This window comes from Corvus moneduloides, chromosome 5 (assembly GCF_009650955.1).
Source record: "Corvus moneduloides isolate bCorMon1 chromosome 5, bCorMon1.pri, whole genome shotgun sequence".
NCBI lineage: Eukaryota > Metazoa > Chordata > Aves > Passeriformes > Corvidae > Corvus > Corvus moneduloides.
In genome coordinates, this window is record NC_045480.1 from 23,286,731 (window position 1) to 23,305,111 (window position 18,381).

The 18,381-nt window shown below is 38.0% G+C and overlaps 2 protein-coding genes across 3 annotated transcripts in view; one reads left to right on the top strand and one right to left on the bottom strand.

Moving 5' to 3' along the window:
* WDR19 (WD repeat domain 19) overlaps window positions 1-15,632 on the top strand; it is a 39,571-nt gene extending 23,939 nt beyond the window's left edge. Inside the window, exons 27-37 of one of the 2 annotated variants that reach the window (XM_032110080.1) lie at window positions 926-1,038; window positions 1,913-1,981; window positions 2,345-2,422; window positions 6,558-6,654; window positions 8,749-8,873; window positions 9,562-9,643; window positions 10,262-10,412; window positions 11,742-11,865; window positions 13,590-13,666; window positions 14,363-14,483; window positions 15,255-15,632. In XM_032110080.1, coding sequence (XP_031965971.1) covers window positions 926-1,038; window positions 1,913-1,981; window positions 2,345-2,422; window positions 6,558-6,654; window positions 8,749-8,873; window positions 9,562-9,643; window positions 10,262-10,412; window positions 11,742-11,865; window positions 13,590-13,666; window positions 14,363-14,477 — 1,031 coding nt within the window. In that variant the 3' untranslated portion in view covers window positions 14,478-14,483; window positions 15,255-15,632. Of the gene's footprint in view, window positions 1-925; window positions 1,039-1,912; window positions 1,982-2,344; window positions 2,423-6,312; window positions 6,523-6,557; window positions 6,655-8,748; window positions 8,874-9,561; window positions 9,644-10,261; window positions 10,413-11,741; window positions 11,866-13,589; window positions 13,667-14,362; window positions 14,484-15,254 lie in introns of those variants that run through there. The other variant, XM_032110081.1, reaches the window with a different exon arrangement.
* A 167-nt stretch (window positions 15,633-15,799) lies between these two features.
* RFC1 (replication factor C subunit 1) overlaps window positions 15,800-18,381 on the bottom strand; it is a 34,284-nt gene continuing 31,702 nt past the window's right edge. The window contains exons 22-24 of the mRNA XM_032110082.1: window positions 18,161-18,374; window positions 16,912-17,103; window positions 15,800-16,349 (exon numbers count right to left, since the gene is read on the bottom strand). Coding sequence (XP_031965973.1) covers window positions 16,248-16,349; window positions 16,912-17,103; window positions 18,161-18,374 — 508 coding nt within the window. The 3' untranslated portion in view covers window positions 15,800-16,247. The remainder of the gene's footprint in view (window positions 16,350-16,911; window positions 17,104-18,160; window positions 18,375-18,381) is intronic.

The following is an 18,381-nucleotide window of genomic DNA, read 5'->3' on the forward strand; positions in this document are numbered from 1 at the left end:
AAACTTGGCAACAGTTAGCTTGGAGATGTATGGTTGCAGATGCTTGTCGAGGTGGCCACAATTGTTCTACTGTTCCTTATGCTTTTATCCAAAATAGGATGTCTCAAACTTAAGTGGGTGGAAAAAGGGTTTAAAACCAACTGGAGTTGTGGCTGTCTTTGTTTTACATGTGTACAGCAAAATGGAGTCTTGTTTAGAAGATTTAAGTACTATTCTCTGCTACCACATGGTTGCATTAGCCCTGATAGCCTTGCTTCGTACAATACAAGTATGCTTCCATATTCTTAAACTGTGAATGCAATTCAGGTGATAATCTCATAATCACTTGCCCTGCTTTATTGTTGCCAAGACATAATGGAAAAATTCATTATTAGATCATGTAATGACATTTCACTATGATTTTTTAGAGCAGAATGTAGTGACAGGATGGGGGGGAATGGTTTTAAACTAAATTAGGAGAGTAGATTTAGATTAGATATTAGGAAAAATTTCTTTACTGTGAGGGTGGTGAGGCACTGGAAAAGGTTGCCCAGAGTTGTCGTCCCATCCCTGGGTGTGTTCCAAGGCCAGGTTGGATGGAACTCTGAGCAAGCTAGCCTAGTGAAAGATGTCCCTGCTCATAGCAGGGGCTTGGAACTAAATGATCTTTAAGATCCCTTCAAACCCAAATCATTCTATAATTCTGTGAAAAACAGAAATCCCATTGTGGTGTAAAACCTGTGGAAACAATTATTTCACTGTATTATTAGCTCCTAATATTTGACATTTAGTCTGATTAAAACGGGACAAAATGTGTAAGACATAATTTGAGTCTGTCTGGCTTTGATTTCCTTTGAATATCAGTAAAAAAAAAAAATAGGAGTATGTTCCTTCAGTAGAGTCTTTATCTTCCTTAATAAGAATACCCTGCTATCTTCTGTTGCAGGTTCTCAAAGTACTACCAATGAAGATTATCAGAGCATTGCACTATATTTTGAAGCAGAAAAGAAACATTTTCAGGCGGGGAAATTTTTCTTGCTGTGTGGTCAATATGGACGGGTCAGTACTGAAAGGATAAGCCAGTAAAAGTTAAACGTTTATAGAAACTGTTCAAAATACAGTACTTCAGGGAAGTCCATGGTAGATTTTAAGTGCCTTAACTGATGACATACTGAATTTTTTTTAAAAGAGTAAAAAATGCAAGCAAACTATTTATATTTACAGTTATCTAGAATGTGTTCTGTGAATTGTACGTTGCCATGCACATAGGTTTTTCATAGCAGTAGAAGCTTGAGGTGAATCACGGATATATTATTGTCAATGAATCTCTAAATGTCATGATCCACAGCAGCAATTTATTTACATTTCATTGGCTTGACCAGTGGAGACTTGGTTGCAGAGTAACTAATTCATTAATTGCTGTAGCGTGCCCTAACTGAAAGCTTTTTTTAAAAAAAGAAAATATGTTAATTGAAGTATGTTGATTGACACACTTTTGATCAGTTACAAGTCTGTGAACTGATGCTTATTAAATGTTTGACTTTTGCATACTGAACGCATACTACATGACTGATTTTTGCACATTACCGCCATTGTAGGTGAAAACTCCTTCAACTGTGGCATGGGGGGCTCCGTGACATTAAAAACATGACATTAATCACATTGTGACATTAATTACATTAATCATTAATTTGTTCTCACCATACTGCTGTTAACATCTTTCACAGTTAGTGAAGGTGTACATCAGAATTTGGCAAAGACTCAATTGTTTCTTGCATGAGTATCTGTAGGAGCAGCTGCTACCTCTATAGTTGAGATAAGCATTCAGTGTGCCACCTGTCTATCAAAATGCAGAGAGAGAGAACTTGATAAAAATTATAAAAAAGTGAGTTTCATGTGTCTCAATTTTAACTTTCCTTCTGTATCATTTTAGGCATTAAGGCACTTCATGAAAAGTCCAAGCACAGAAGATAACTTGGCTATGGAAATGGCAATTGAAACAGTAAGCAACTTCGATAAAACAAAAAATTTTTCATCTTTTTAAGAAGTTTACCTTCAGTATTGTGACATTTTCCTAGCGTCACTTGAGTGTGTTTGGACATATTGCAAATAGAAGGAAAACTGTATCAGTAAAGATGATATCTAAACATATCTAAAATCCCAGTTTAACACATTAGAGAATAAATATGAACTACTGCATGTCAAAGCTGATGAACCAAAGAATCATCTGGTTTGAACAAGCAGAACTAAAAAAATCATGTTCTAAATCTGTCTAGTTTCAGTGCTTTATGGAAAGGCTTCTAATGAGAAAGTTATTTTTCCCTTCTTCTTTCATATCGTAGTTTCTTGTGTCTTTTTTTGATAGGTGGGACGGGCAAAAGATGAAGCCCTAACAAATCAGCTGATTGACTATCTAATGGGAGAGGGGGATGGCATGCCCCAGGTATTGTATTTTTATCACTGCTATTCTGTCACATTCTGTGCTACAAGATATTTTGAGCTTACTTTGTCCTAAAATTTTTAGTAGGCACAGACTGTGCTTTAGCTTTTGTTAAGGAGCAAGACTTGTATGACCATTCCATGGGTCATTCACCCAGTAACTCCAGGTTCAGAAATATAAGAAAGGAAGCACCAATTACTCTTGGATTGGGTAATTTTTCTTCATCTTTATGAAAGCAGATAGTTGGACAGAGGAGGTCGAAATTAATGCTTGTACTGAGGGTAAGAGACAAAACTTAGCTGTTGGTTGATGCCAGTTTGCCAGCTGGCTGTTGCCTTTCCCAGATGGACAGTCAGCATGTGTATGTCTTGAGATGAGCTACAGCAGTGGTCTCTTCCTGCAGTAGCAGAGTTGGTCTGACTTTCACAGTGGAAGAAAGTTAGGTACAAAGTAGGAGATGCAGGTCAAAACCCCGCAGTTTACCAGGTAACGTTAGTTCCTGCATTCAGCATCAGTGTAAGGCATAAAAGGTTGTGGACAGATTTTCAAAATTAGCATCCTTTTTCATTTCTGAGTGGCTTTGATGACAATAGCTTGTAGTACATTCAGTCATAATTGGGCTTGAGTTCATGGAACTATGTGGCTGAACCACTTGAAGTTTTACTGCCCGTTAGCACACCTGGAATGTGAGCTAAGTGGTGAAAGCCAGACCTCAGGTGAGGGTGTTCCAGTCTGCAGTCAATTGCTTAGTTAAGGAATTTAGAGTCTCGTACAAAGTCATGGTAAATACAGTCAGGTGCAATATGATATACCATGGAAGAATAAATTACGCCTTGCTGAGGGGAACAAGGTTTGGTAATTATGGAGATTACAGGGGCTTGGTGCAATAAGTTGATTTCACCCCTAATATTACAGCTGTGGTTTGCAGTTCTGTTAGGAAATTGGAAACTCTGTCTCTTTCCTCTCTGTATGGATTAAGGGTTTGATATTTTAGACTTCTAGAGACACCAGGCAGTTGATGGCCAGGAAAACTTTGCTTTTGTAAAATGTAAAAAAAAAAAAACCCAACCAAAACAAACCAAACCTCTATCTCTTTATTACTTACCTCTGACTTTACCTCTAATATGAAATGTGAACTTCAATAAAATTATGAGAGAAGCAAAACATGGCAAAACAAACAGAATTCAGCTGTAAGAACCCAAAGGTAATTAAGCTGTTGGAGGCACTGGATGAAAAATCTATCCAGTATCAGTGTAAGCAAGACTAATTTTGTACTTACGCTGGAAGTTGGGTGGACAGACACTGTAGCATCCAGTCTCTTTTCTCAGAACAGCAGCCTATCTGCCTTGTTCAAAGAAATGCATGGGACTGGGTGAAGGAAGTGAGCTAGGTGAGTGAGCCAGTGAGTATGATATCCATAGTGAAGAGGTTCTAAAGATTTTGGAAAAGACTTAAGAATTTTTGAATGCCATTATTGCTATATTTAACATTGTTTTGAACTTCAGTGTAGAGCTTTGTTTTCCTTATTTAAAAGCTCTCTCTTGTTCTTCTGAATGCTTTAATCCAATCTACCATAGTCTCTCTCAGTGAGTAACAAAATTTTACTTTATCAAATCATACATATTTGCTTTAAAAACTACTTTAAAAACAATCCTTATCTTCATTATGCTATGGAGACTGTTCTTGAACTTATCAAGCAAGATATTATTGTTTTTAGAAAATAGAAGCTTCTATGTCGTGGCATTTTTGTAAAGCTGAAAGTAAGAGTGAATTGAAAAGTAGCCATGCAGCAGAAACTTGCTAATCATTTCAAGCACTGATCTTCAAACCAGGTTATCACTGACAGCAGGCTGATTGCTTTAAATCTTTCACAGCCAACAATTATGTGGCATTTTAATGAAGTACCATATTATCGAAATTATTAAGTTCACCAAAATTTTGCTACACTATTGTCTGACTAATTATAAATGATTTCTTAAATGTGTGATTTTGTCAACTGTTGTGTTTGTTAACTTCAACATGTAAAGATTCTTAATTTGTCATGTTCACTCTTTCAGGGAGCATTAACTAGCAAGGTTCTGCTGTTTTCTGTGTGCATATTTTCTGAGTACATACATTTTAAAAAGAAAACTTAAATTATGATTATCTAATATTAAATCAGCTAGATTGCAATAATAAATTTTCCAAAGACCTTAGGAAATGTATTGTATTAGAAAATTCTTTTCTGCATTTTTTGCTTTTAAACTTACTGACTTTAAAGGTAAGAATATGAAAGTAAAACATGGGACTAATTTTTCTTGAGTGAGTTTCACTTTTTTTTTAAAAAGTAATTTAAATATATTATTTAAGTAAAATATAATTAGGAACATGGCAAATACCATGTAAGACTACTGGTCCATGCTGGGACAGGATCCTTTCCTGCTGCAGCAGGAGAAAGGGGAGAAGCAGGCTGGATGGCGAAGTAGTGCAGCTTTGGGCTAACATCAGTGGAATGGCCATCTGTGTTCATTAGGTGTCAGAAGTTGGGAAGAATTATATCATAACCCACTACTCTTAATAATTTTTGGTTTACCCCACTCAGGGAATGGCAATTTTTCTTTTTAAGGCAGTTTACAGTGGAAAAATAATACCTGTTAATATAAGTAGTTGTAGTTACTTTATATCCAGTTAACTATTTCATTATTCTGAGTTACAATTTTTACTATGTTCAGCCTTTTGATCGTGTATTACTTAAAATTCTGCTCCATCATTAGTTTAACAGTAATTACTTTTGGTTGCTTAATGTTTTTCCTTATATTTCAAGTTAAAAAGAAGGTTTTGTCTTCTCTTTTTTCTTTCCATATGCGATTCTTTCCCTCCTGCTTTTATTTCTGTGATTTTTTTGGTAATTTTTTCTTTGCTTCTCAAGTACAAGCTAATCTTTGCAGTCATCTTCTCTATAAGGAAATATCTTTGTCTTTAATATTTCTGTTACCTTGAATTTCTGCTTTCTTTTGCTCTGAGACTTACATACAAAACCCACACAGTATTCCAGAGAATAGCACAACATTGACGAATACAATTCTTTTAATAGAAGTTTTTATACCATTTTAACATAAAATACACACTTTAAATGTTTGGATTTACTACTAATTTTGCAGAATTAGTTGGTTTGGATTTTTTTGCTAAGCACTCTATAAAGCTGCCAGAGTCATCTTTTTTTTTTATTTGTACATTTAAGTTGGAACCATACCATTATGTACAATATTTTAGCTCAATTTAATCCCAATTAAGTTTATCATGTACAGGCTTTACTTTTTATTAATCTCATTTTAGAAATCACTGCTAGTGATATAAAATAATGACACTAGCCCTATTTTTTTTCACTTAATAGTTTCTTTTCATAGGAACATAAGCAAGGTCAACAAGTAACAATTTTATTTTGTATTTTTATTTTTTCTTTTTTGTTTTTTAGTTTTGTTTTTAAATTATTTCGCTAATTTGCCTGCTGTTGGATTGCCACGTTTTGGGCAAACTCTTTGCTACATTTACCGTTCTTGAGTTATATAATCTATCAAAAATACGTGGTATAGCAAATTATAAATTTTATGCATTTTATTAGGTGGTTGTCCCCCTTTTTAATTTTTTAACTGTCTTGGATGTCTGCCTTCTGGTCCCAGAACAATACATTCATTAGTGGCCAGATTTTGTGATCCTCATCCACACTAAGCAATGTTTGCATCTAGATCCATAATGCAATTTAAGCATTTCTGGCAAGACTCCTATTTCTGAAAGGAGTCCCTGGTTTCTTTTCTGACACCATAAATGCCCACACAGCTGGAGTTGTTTGGTTTCCCCCTGTACAACTCTCCACGTGCACAGTGGTCTGTGGCTTTCTGCATCCCTCCTGACAGGGTTTGGCCAGCACCTGCCAGGACTCCCTGCGGGCCCTCAGCGTGGGTATTGTGTGCCCGAGCAACAGCCAAAACCCTGCGGGAGATTGTGGCATAGCTGAAGCATGTTCCTACAAAGAGCTCTTCATGAAGCAAGCTTGTCTGCTTTCTTTGGAGAATGTGGTGGTGGGGTGAGCAAGTCAAGAAAAGGAATACAGCAGTAGGTATTTGGTCAGTATTAATTGCTTTTGTATGATTTCATTAAGGATGCCAAGTACCTGTTTCGCTTGTACATGGCCCTAAAGCAGTACCGAGATGCTGCCAGAACTGCCATAATAATTGCCAGGGAGGAGCAGTGTTCAGGTAAGTCTTTCCTCTGATGTGATGGCATCTCTCATGCTACCTCCTTAGGTACCCTACTTAGGGTGCTGCTCTTTGTGTAGGATTGATTATACTTAGAGAAGACGTGTATCAGTGCTTTTAATTGTATTCAAGGTCAGTTTTGAATTTGAAAGTAGACTTGGGAAGAAGCTTTGGCCTCACACCTGTATATTAAATATTGGGGAAAAAAAAGAAACTTGTGGAAAATATCTGTATTTTTTATTACATTCAGGTGAACATAGTGATTAAGACAGCCTTTGACTTTGCCTTTCTGTGTGTTACAGTCATAGAATTGCAGTTTCTACATATGGTAGAAACTGACTTGGTACTGATCCTTTAGTCTTAGCACCTGACTTTTATCAGTGGAAGATGGGCAGAGGAGATAATTTCTGTTGAAGGACCAGACATGTGCTTACTTTAAGCTTTGTTTTCCTTTGTAATGGGTAGGCTGAAGTTAGAAAAAAAATAAGAAGAGAGAGGGCTAGAAGCAAAATAGCTGCCACCTCCATTATTAACTCTCCCCTGTAGCCGTGGCAACAACCCTACCGTAACACTGCTTGGTTTTCATTTCAATTATGTAAAAGAAAAATCTATAAAGGAAAAATAGCAGTCTCGGGAATAACCCAGGCAAATTAACATTTATGGGCTGCTCCTCGGCTGCTCCTCAGCATTGGGCTAAGGAGTGGAAAAACCTCTAAAACCCTTGGCAAGCAAATCTCCCAATCCATCATAGTGAATAATGCATTTGTGCTTAATTATGTACGCAGGAAATGCAAAAGCTCAAGGATTTAAATATTTACTAGCTTCTCTGAATCTGAAAACTTGTATCTAAAATGCAGTACCCTATGGTGTATTTCATATTCCCTAGTAGTATAGATGTATTTTGCAGCAGTGTAATAGGATGCACAATGTTTGTCTCATTAAAATCACCAACCTTGCAGTAACTGTTTCTTCTGGAAAGGCAGTTTTACATCAGCCCCCTCTTCCTTCAGCATATTTCAGTGAGTTTGATTCTGAAGTCTGCACCATTATAGTTTGTTCTTTTCTTAAAAATCCATTTAATAATAATATTTAAGTCAACTGGTTGGTATTTTTCTTTGGGTATGCCATTTTAAGTGCAGTTTTCTTTGAAGTTGTTTTTATGTAATCACATGATTTTAAGACTGATTGTATTATACTGAGAGTCAGTAACACAGTATGAAAAAATGTTGTTTTCCAGCAACTAATTCTGAAGTGATACTTAACTGTCTCACACAAATTTCATAGTTTGATTAAATTGTAGTGTATAACAAAACTTTACAAATTGCTCTATAGAGTAAAAAGATCTGCTGATAGAGAAATATAGGGAGGCAAAGGAAAAATGTTTGCTGAAATAACTGGAATTTCCTTTAAATGCCTCCAGCTGCAAAGAGTATGACTTCCTCAACCTCTAATAATGCAAAAAATCCCAAAACAACCAACAAAACAACCCCAAAAACAAAGCAAGAAAAAACCAGCTAGGAATAGACTAAATGCAAAACACTACTTGATTTCAGCTTTTAATGTCATAAAAATTGATAATTCAATGAAATCCTGTGGTTTCTGGACAATCCTTGATAGTAACCTTGAAGCAGTATAACCTAGTGAAGTAACATTCAAATTTTAACTATCCCTTGACAGGTTTGGGTTGGTTTGGTTGCAGAGGCAAGGCGTTTCCAAAGCAAAAAATCAAGTAAAAGTATGCTAAATTAACATTTAAAAAATAGCTTTTGAATATCTGACATTGAAGAACAACAACAAAAAAATCTGTAAAAGCTCTAAAAGCATCTTCTACTTTTAAAGTTCATTATATTAAATTGCTATCATATATATTTTGCTACTGTTTAGACTGTTTAGATTACTTCTCCCAGTGTAATTTTTTTTTTTTTTTAACTTCCTGGCTGATACTGTTTAGGATACTGTGACAAGCAACTGCTTGTGGTTTTCCAAAGAAATTGTTACGCAATGGTTTTACTCCAAGCATCAACATAACTTCAGCTTCCCTATAAACACATTGTTATGAAAAATTAAATTTTCTGTTGTTGTTTTTTTCTTAAGGAAACTACCGAAATGCACATGATGTTCTTTTCAGTATGTATTCAGAGTTAAAGACCCAGAAGATTAAAATTTCTTCTGAGATGGCTACGAACCTTATGATTCTACACAGCTATATTTTAGTGAAGGTAAGGAACTGAGAAATTGAATTTATGTGTAAGTTGTGCAGTGTCTGGTTTATTGAACCGTATGGATGGATGGGCTGTGTACATAAATTACAGTGTCATGTAGATTGTATCACAGAATCCAAGTGCATGCTAATAGCAAGCTTCAAGAGGACAATCCATAGTTGTTTCTGCCTCTTTGAGTAGCATATTCTTTTTTAAAATACTGAATAATTGAAAATTACATATGGCTTCCTGTTTCTCTTTTGCATTCATACTTACAAATGCTATGCTACTAGTACAACTATTTATTATTGTTGTTGTTGTATTTGAGGTTATCCATAAGTAGATCACTGCTTTTCTGTAAATGAAATTAAGCAGGGGCTCCAGTGATCTCTAGTAGTTAACCATGGATAGTAAACGCATCTCCAGTAGTTAAGCCCATCAGGATATCCATTCCTACAGCCAGGTTCGGCCTCCCTCTCTACCAGCAGTGAGGCAAGAGCTGCAAATGGTGGGCTGAAGGCCAGAAGCACCCCTCTGGGGAAGAGCCACTGTGAGGTCTCTGGTCCCTTCTCTAGTCCAGCTCTGCTCAGTTTCATGAAGGAGTTGTTGGCATGCAGCTCCCAGCAGGATGAATGAATGCCAAGAGCAGGCTGCAGGAATTACTCTCAATGGCTGCAGTAAACGTGGCATGTTTGCTGTATTCCAGATTCACGTGAAACGTGGTGATCACATGAAGGGAGCACGGATGCTTATACGTGTAGCCAACAACATCAGCAAGTTCCCATCACGTAAGTGCTGACAGCAGAGGAGCAACAGGGCAACTCATCAATCAGCACTGCATTACAAGGTTCATTCTCCCCCTGTGATCCTGTGGGCAACAACAGAGTGTAACTACACAGTGTGCTCTGCATCCTCCTCCAGACAGCTCTTCCATACACAGCCTTCAGGATGGGATCCTCACCAGCAGTTTAATCTGTCCTCACATTACTGCAGTACTGAGCAGCCTCAGCCACACACAGTCTCAGGATTGTGTGTAATGAACTGATTGGTTCTGGGATTTTATCACAAAATTTTAATTGACCTTTTTTGAAAATGATTTTTGGGTACATGGAAAATGTAGACTAAAAAGTAGGCTTTAAAGAGTGCAGACCAGATTTGGGAGACATGGTTATAATCAGAACATTCCTGCTGCCATGCTGAGCTTCAGGAGTGCGAGGCAGTGAGAGGTGAAACCATGGTTTTCTTGTATATGGTTCGAGGAATGGCCCAAATTGTGCAACTGTGTACCATGGAAAAGAAGAAAAATAAGTCTTTTTTCATCAGTACTTTTTTAGCTGTATTAGCTCAAAGGTTTTTAACATTAATATTGGTAAATAAATATTTGACATAGTTTCATTCTGTTACAGACATTGTGCCAATTTTGACTTCAACTGTGATTGAGTGTCACCGAGCAGGATTGAAAAACTCAGCCTTCAGTTTTGCTGCTATGTTGATGAGACCTGAGTATCGGTGTAAAATAGATCCTAAATATAAAAAGAAAATTGAAACTGTGGTCAGGTGAGTGATGTTAATCAAATGCATGCAATCACCTGTCAAGGCTTTATTTGCAATGCTCTTTTTGCTCATAAAGCCTATAGGCTGTTTTCATATTTCTTCACTGTCTTTTATTTGAAAGGCTAAGAACCATTTCCCACCCTTCTCTGAGAATTAAAGACTTCCCTTGAATGCAATAAGCCTTAAATTCAATGTGTATGTAAAATGCTTCCTAACCAGCAGTAACTTTTCCATCTTGTCCATACAGACCCAAGTGCAGCCCTACAGGTTTAGTTGGTCTCTAGTTGAGAATCCACAGCCAAACTGTTGGCTACTACAACAGCAGTATTGTGCTCTTCTATGATTTAGACTAGTGACTAAATGGCTAAGATAAAAAAGAATGGGATGGCAAATAAAATATATGAATTTTTGACATTTTCTTCCTTATCTGAAGTTTTGTTTTGGTAGATCCTAGCCAATGTTTTCTGCCAGAGGAGGAAGCATAGGTAACTAAAACAGCAGGGCACGCATATATAACACTTTCTCATTTATTGTACTAGTCTCTAACCAAGGTTCAGGGACTTGCTGAGCTCATATGGGTGGTTCAGGTATTTATTTATTAAGTCTCCTAAGCTCTCCATGAGCTTGTCCAATCTCTCTGCTTAAAGCCATGTAAATTTTTAATGACAGGTGACTCCTACAACAAGAAGTTCCATTATGTCAAGACTGGTCTCTAGCTGGTTTAAGGTGATGCCTCATAGTTTTCCTCTTAGGAGAGATCTACCCTTTTCTGTGTTATTCATGATTTTAAACACCTCTATATTTTATTTATTTCCCTTCTATCAGTTAAGTATTTTCAGGACCTGAAGAGTCTCAGCTTACATAGCTGTTTTATGGATACTGATTTTTATGTCATTTCTCTGAAACTCTTACAGCCTTTTTGGAGGCAGTTAGAAGCTGTATAATCCTACCAGAAAGCCAGTTTTTTGTTACTCCTGTTCTTTGTGGTGCTGCCACAGAAAAGCTCTGAAACAAAGAAACCACTGCTTTATAGTCAATACGTATAGACCCTGAGTTTTGAAATCTTTCAAAGTATTAGGATCTGTTACAGCTTTTAAAAGATGGTGTTTTTTCTAATTAAATGGAAAATGACCTATTTCCGAGTTGACATAATTGTGATGAAGCTTGGGTGATAGTTAAAAGGAAGGAGCTGATAGAATGTAAAATAGCAGCTGGAAGCTAAGCAAGTAACTCAGAGGAAAAACACTTGCTAAGTATCAAAGGCATTGTAAAAGAGCTTTGTTAAGTTCAAACAGCCTGAGGGTTTTATTCACAGCTGTATCTGTGTTTTAGACGTCGAGACACTACTGAGACAGAAGAGCCAACAACAGCCTGTCCCTACTGTGCTTTCCAGCTCCCAGAGTGTGAACTTCTGTGTCCCAGCTGTAAAAACAACCTTCCATACTGCATTGCAACTGTGAGTGTCTGCTGTGCTTCCTGCAGTGTGACAGTAAAGGCAAAGCTGCTTTCCCTTCTAAAAATAAGTTCATTTGAACATCTTTAGTTTGCTAGTGGATCCAGGCTAGGTGGTGTTATGCATTTATGGGTTTTTCTAATGTGTTACCAAATTTCTTTTTGTCTTTGGCTATCACAGTGTCCTCACTTGCCACCTACAAATAGCAGGCATTTGAGGGTCCCAGTAAAACTAGGAAGGCATTTTGGGAGACTTCAGCTTCCCGAGAAGGCAGGTGGAGCACCAGGAATCCCCAGCACACACATTTGGTGCAGTTGGTGCACTTGGGAGAACAGACAGGATTGTGCTGCTGGTGCCTTCCCAGCTCAGCCCTTTGCCTAGGTGCTCTAGTGCTCAGAGAACTAACCTAAGTCCCCCTCTCCTTTTCCATGTACAGGAGCTTGTGGAGGGCACAGTCCTCCTCCCCTAAGCTCCAGGCTGCCAAGACTTCAAATTAAAAAAAAAAAATTAAAAAACTAAACCAATCAACTAAACACAAAAACCCCAACAAAACTTCAAAAATCTGTTTTAGGGAAATTTAAGCACATCTAAAGTTAATGGTTCAGCCAGTGACCTCAGCATTTCTTACATTACTGATCCTTACAGAAATGAGAAGTTCTAACATCTTTTGTTTCTTTAGAGTGTACTGAAAAGGTAGGGATGGCATAGATTCCTGGTGGAAGTTACTGTACAGCTACTGTATAACTAACAATCTTTATTGGGTTCGTGTGAATTGTCATACTAAAATTGCAAAAAAAAAAGACAACTTACTTGAACAGGGAACAAATGTTAGAGTTAACATTCTTTATTAAAACTAAAGAATTAAGTCTTACAAAAAAATTAATATCCATTATGTGGGGGTCTTTTTGCTCTACTGGTTTAGCAGAATGACAGGTACACTTTAGAAGTAGTATCTTCAGGAAAGCAAAGGATTTTAAATATAATTTTATGAGCCAAACACAATGGACATGTTACTACATGTTACACAGTATTTATTTAGGCTCCATCTTGGCCTTAGTTTGTTTATGTCACAGGTGTTTGTAATATTATTAACACTGTGGCATTTTCAAATATCTAATAAGAGTCAGTGTCTGCTGCTGCATAGCCTATTAGAGCATAAATCTCTTAGTATAGTTCAAGGTGCTATTGTGTTTTTACAGTATTGAAAACATACATACAAATTCCTTCTATGAAAAGTAAACTAGTTAAACTGTAGCAAAAAAAAGAAAAAGTAAAAAGGCAAAGGCCAGGCAGGCTCACAAACTTAGTGTTGAATGCGACCTGCTGTGCTCAGGTGCCGTGGCTTTGGTGGCATTTTTGGTATGTCATATACAACACCAAAAAAGCCAGCAGATATAGGTACAGCTCTGGATACAGATCTACAGATAGCACTGTAGAATTGCCAAACTGAAAGAATTCTAAATACTGTAATTCAATTCATTTTTAGATTTCCATTTTTAAAAGAGGAATGCAAATGATAATGGAAACACTGCACCTCTTTGAGAGCTCCTTTTCTAGTTACAGAATTGACACAGTAATCCAACTACAGTAACACTACTATGGGGCTTTTAATTCAAGACTTTAGAACTCAGTAGCTGAGACTTTTTCACAATAACAGGTCCAAAAGTAAATGCTCACTGTACTTGGGCAGCACTTGCCCCTTCATTACCTGCAGTTTTTGTGTGCAGGGTCGGCACATGGTACGCGATGACTGGACAGTTTGCCCACACTGTGACTTTCCTGCCCTCTACTCAGAATTCAAAAAGTAAGTTGGGATTTTTTTTCTGTTACAGTATTCCAATGTTTGTTCGTATTTTAGCAGCAAATGGGTCATTTGGTACTAAAAACATGTAACAGCTGGGCGGGGTGGAAGAGGAATCCCTCTTACTTGGTCGTTGCACCTAAGACACTCACAAAACATTGCTTCAAAGTTGACCAAATGATGTGGTAAGATAAAGAATTGGGCCAGTAATGCAGGGCTCCAACAGGAACAGTAATGAAGATGGATGGTGAGCTTGTGTAAGGTCTCGGCTCTGTCCAGGAAGAAGGCCTCATATGGGGGCAGGGCAGGAACACAGGCACACTAGCAATCCCCAAAACAAAATGCACATAGAATTAGGTACAGACTAAGACAGCAATAATATTTTGTCCCTGATAATCACATGTGGCAATGGGATTGGATAACTCTGTTCCAATGTCAGGAACTCTGAAGCTGTTAAAACCTCCTCTGTTACATGTTTAAATGCTGCAACAGCAGCAGCCTTCCTGGTGTGGTGTTAGTTCTCAAATGTTGGAAACAAACCAGCCTTTGCTCCATGTAGACAGAAGCAGCCATTGCTCTGTCCCGCACTTGCTACATAGCACTGGTCAGAAGTCTGCTCTAGGCTTTGTGCCTTGGGCCCAGCTTCCTTTGAAAAATACTAGAATTAGCTTTTGACCAATTACCCTTCCTTTAAAACAGCATGTTACAGACTGAAAACATGTGTCCCATGTGTTCTGAAAGGATTAACATTGTTGATCTTATGAAAATAACTGATTGCACAGAGTACCTCAAACTAGAAGATGAGGATCATTAAATTCAGGTATGTCCTACAGTACTTTTTACTTAACAGGGTTCATTCCAGAAGACAAGAGTTTTTCCCAGTAAGGAATCTTAACTTAAGCCTGGGTCAACACCTCAGGTAACTTGAGACCCAGTTCTGCCACCTATTTGCCCTCAGGCATGCAAACACCAGTAGGTTTTCCTACTGCAACTAACCTGGTTGTTAAATTGGGCTTAAACTCGGTTTACCCCTATGACCACATTAACATCCAGAGGATGTTCTGGTTTGGAACATGTTCCTGAATACCAGGTGTGCTGGAGTAGCACAGAAAACAATGTGAAGATCCCTGCATCATCCAAACTTCTACAGATCTATCAACAAGGGTTTAAGTGCAGGGAGAGAGAGCAAGAGGGGTACTAACTGGAAGGAGCAAATCTAAAATGCAGGTTACATGATCTCAACATGCCTATTTAACAATCAATCCCCGGATAACAGCAACAAGTTGATAACAGCCTGAAATACTCATACTTCAAAGAATGGTATAGACAGAGCCATGCTCTCAAACACTTAGATTCAGGACTTAGTTTTTTTAAAAAAATCTGGTAACTGAAAATGAGTTAACCATCGTCCTCAGTAATGTTGACATTTCAAGGCAGATTTACTAGTGTGAACAGCTTATGTGAAAATGCAGCTGTGGGTTAGAGTAGTGCACCTAAGTTCTTTTGGGAAATTTTTAGTTGATTTTATTTTTCCTGATCTGCTATCACAGTGTATCTCAGAATATGATTAACCACCTCTGCTTATTTTCAGAGCTGCCTGTGTTGGCTGGCAAGCAGCAAGGAAAACTATTACTACATCACACATCTTTTCCCCACAAAGGCCTGATAACAACTCCATCCCTTCTATTTTGTGATATCTGTAACTATTTAGCTTTTGATAAATTTTGTACTTTGGTTTATTGTAGTAATAAAACTGATTGATAATTCTTTCAAACAAAATCTGCATTTTATCTGCACCAAAGACGAACCACGGGGCCATCTTTTTATGTGGGTGGCAGGAAGAACCACTTCCCTACTGTTTTCGTTTTCAGTATCAGTTCTGAACTGTTATGACTATTTTCAATTAAACATTTCTTACTCTTTAATTATTCCTTTCTGGTTTTGATTAAAGATATAACTTGTACAAGTACAGGCTAGTCAAGTTTTGGAACTAAATACCTCACTGCTTTTCTGTGTCTTTACCTGAACAAAAGGGAAGTTACAGGAAAAGAGAAATGCCACATCATGTACATGAAGGAAAGACAAAACTGTGGAGTAAAGGAAGGAGACAGGACAGAACACTCCATGAACTTAACCAAAGCTTTAAAAGAGTTCTGTGAAACATTTTATTGTCATTTTATGTGCTGCTTAATTTCTGTAATGTACAAATAGGCCATTTATATATGGGGTTTTTGCATCATGTACTATTTACAAGGCTTCACCACATAATGTCAGGGGATTTATATTAAAAAAAAAAAATGTAGTGAAGTCCTAGGAAGACTCAGCAGAAATGCCAGGTAACTAAGCATGACATTTTCAGCATGTTCATGCACCTGGTGGCTGTTGCACAAAGACAGTTATAGCTTATAACATGTACCATGTCAAGAGTAAGCACAGCAGGACATCGTGTAAGCACAAGAGCTACAGCACCTCTATAAGAGGAGCATTTTCAACACACTGGTTCTGCTTTCTCAGTTGCAGCACTGGATCTGTTTCATGTTCTTGCCAGAAGTTAGATAAGCAAAGCTGTGTCCAAAGCAAGATTTTACTCTAAATGTCTTGTTTTCTCTTTTCTTTTCCCTTCTTTTTTTGTTGTTTCTTCATTTTTCTCTCTTTTTGTCAGCTTGGAGGACTTCACCTTTTTTTGCTACAAACAGAAATATACAGTTTAAAATCCAACTGCAATTTGACAAAAGTTTCAGTCTAAGTGTAGTCAGTGTTAAGGAAAAAGCCACCTCTTTCCCTCCCCTTTCAGGTGTGAAGTTTCTAAATGCCATGGAGAGTACAGGCTACAATATTCAGTCTTACGGGCTGACCACAGTTCCCCATTTGGTGATACCTACCAAAGGTATTACTAGAATTGTCATCTGTGGTAAACACAGGCACAGGCCTGTGGCTGCTCCTTGCCACTGGCACCATCCTCACCAACACTTCAAATATTACTAAGTTTTGGAATTGAATGCAGAACTCATAGATTTGGAGTGATATCTCACTTTGGTCCAACCTAAGACAATGACTGGAAGTAACTTAGACTTTTCCACACTACCACCAGTTAAAAATTCAGAAGGTGAGAGATTATATATTTAATATCTACTATGATTTTTTTCTTAATTCATTCAGATGATGTTAAAAGTCACAGAAAGGTAACTAAAAACAAAAAAGTCCCAGCACTTCAGTGGGGTCATTTAATACTGAGGAAATCAAATCACCTTAATCATTGCATCACTGTCAACAGTATCTTGCTCATCCTCATCAGACTGCATCTCTTCCACATTCAAGTCTTCACTCAGATCTAAAGTCACTGCAGATCCCGACTGCCTTTTAGATGCCTTGACAGAACTAAGTGAATATGGAGTCAGATGTGCCTCTTTGTTGTAGGCACGTGTCAAAGCTGCTTTGACCTGTCAGGGTGGAAGGAAGGAAAATGAGCATCAGTTTAGGAACTGTAGATTGTAAGCTAACCAACTTACCTGGAGATTCCATATCAAGTTTCCTTTGGAAAGATGGACCAAAGATACATAGAAGGGGACACTCTCAAAAGGACACAAAAAGCATTTAAGAGCTGTATGGTGAAGGCTCATTTTAAGTAAGTCCCACATAATCCTCAAATAAAATGTGCACCTTCAGATGCTTCTTGCTTAGGCTTGCAATAATTTCAGCACTGTTGTTCTGCTACCACCTAAGTCACAAGTCTGCTACAATCCAAGTCACACCAGAGCCCCTTTCAGCTGCACTGTACACCTGCCAGACTAAGCAGCATTTTCAGACCAGGGGTAAACACCTGATAGTAGTGTATGGTTTAGTTACCAGCAGATTCTTCTCTTTCCCTGAGCACCTGACCAGGATGAGGGAGATCATAGTTTGTAACAGCAACTTGAGCTTAAGGTCACCGTGTAGCAGGTGAGGGTCCCAACCACTGGAGTGGAGTAGCTCGGCAGTGGAGGAGCAGCACATGAAGCACCCCAGGCCTGGCAGTTCTGTCTAACAGGACTGTGAAAGGTGCAACCTGCGAGGCAGCCTCTGAATGCAGTGCCTGCTCTATAACCCAGGCAGCTGTGTGTCCCTCCTCCTTCCAAGATGGTAAGAATGGCAGGGCTGTGCCTTAAGGGCACAGACCTTACAGCCAGAGCTTGCTTGTAGAAAGGTACCAGCTTTCCCCGTCCTTCCTGTGTTCCACTTCTATATCCACCAAGACGCAACTGACTCCCAGTAATACTTTACACCAGGAACAAAAAGTGAAAGACTCCTGAGTGAAGCACAGCCTGATTATGTTTTAGGACTTACCCCGACCTTTTAGTGGTATGTTTGACAGCTGATTCACAAAGCCTACTACCAATTACAGTTAAGCTGGTGCACCAACTTCAGCCTTTCCAAAGCACATCCATACTGTAACGATTATTCTAGGATTTCTTTTTTAAGATACAGAAGAAAACTAAAAAATTCACTGGTGAATTTTACCTTGGAATCCAGCTTTGAAAAAGGACTGGGTTTGCCTCCCCACGTGCTTATTTCCATGATATTTTCAACATCTTCTTTCATCAAGCAGTAGGAGCCCATAAATGTTATAGCTTGTTGTACACCATCTGCTCCAAAGTCTTTCAAGGGCTGGACAAGTGCATCCCGCAAATATGACAAATATTCCATATTTACTGTCCTCTTGCATGTCTGAGTTCTTTTTC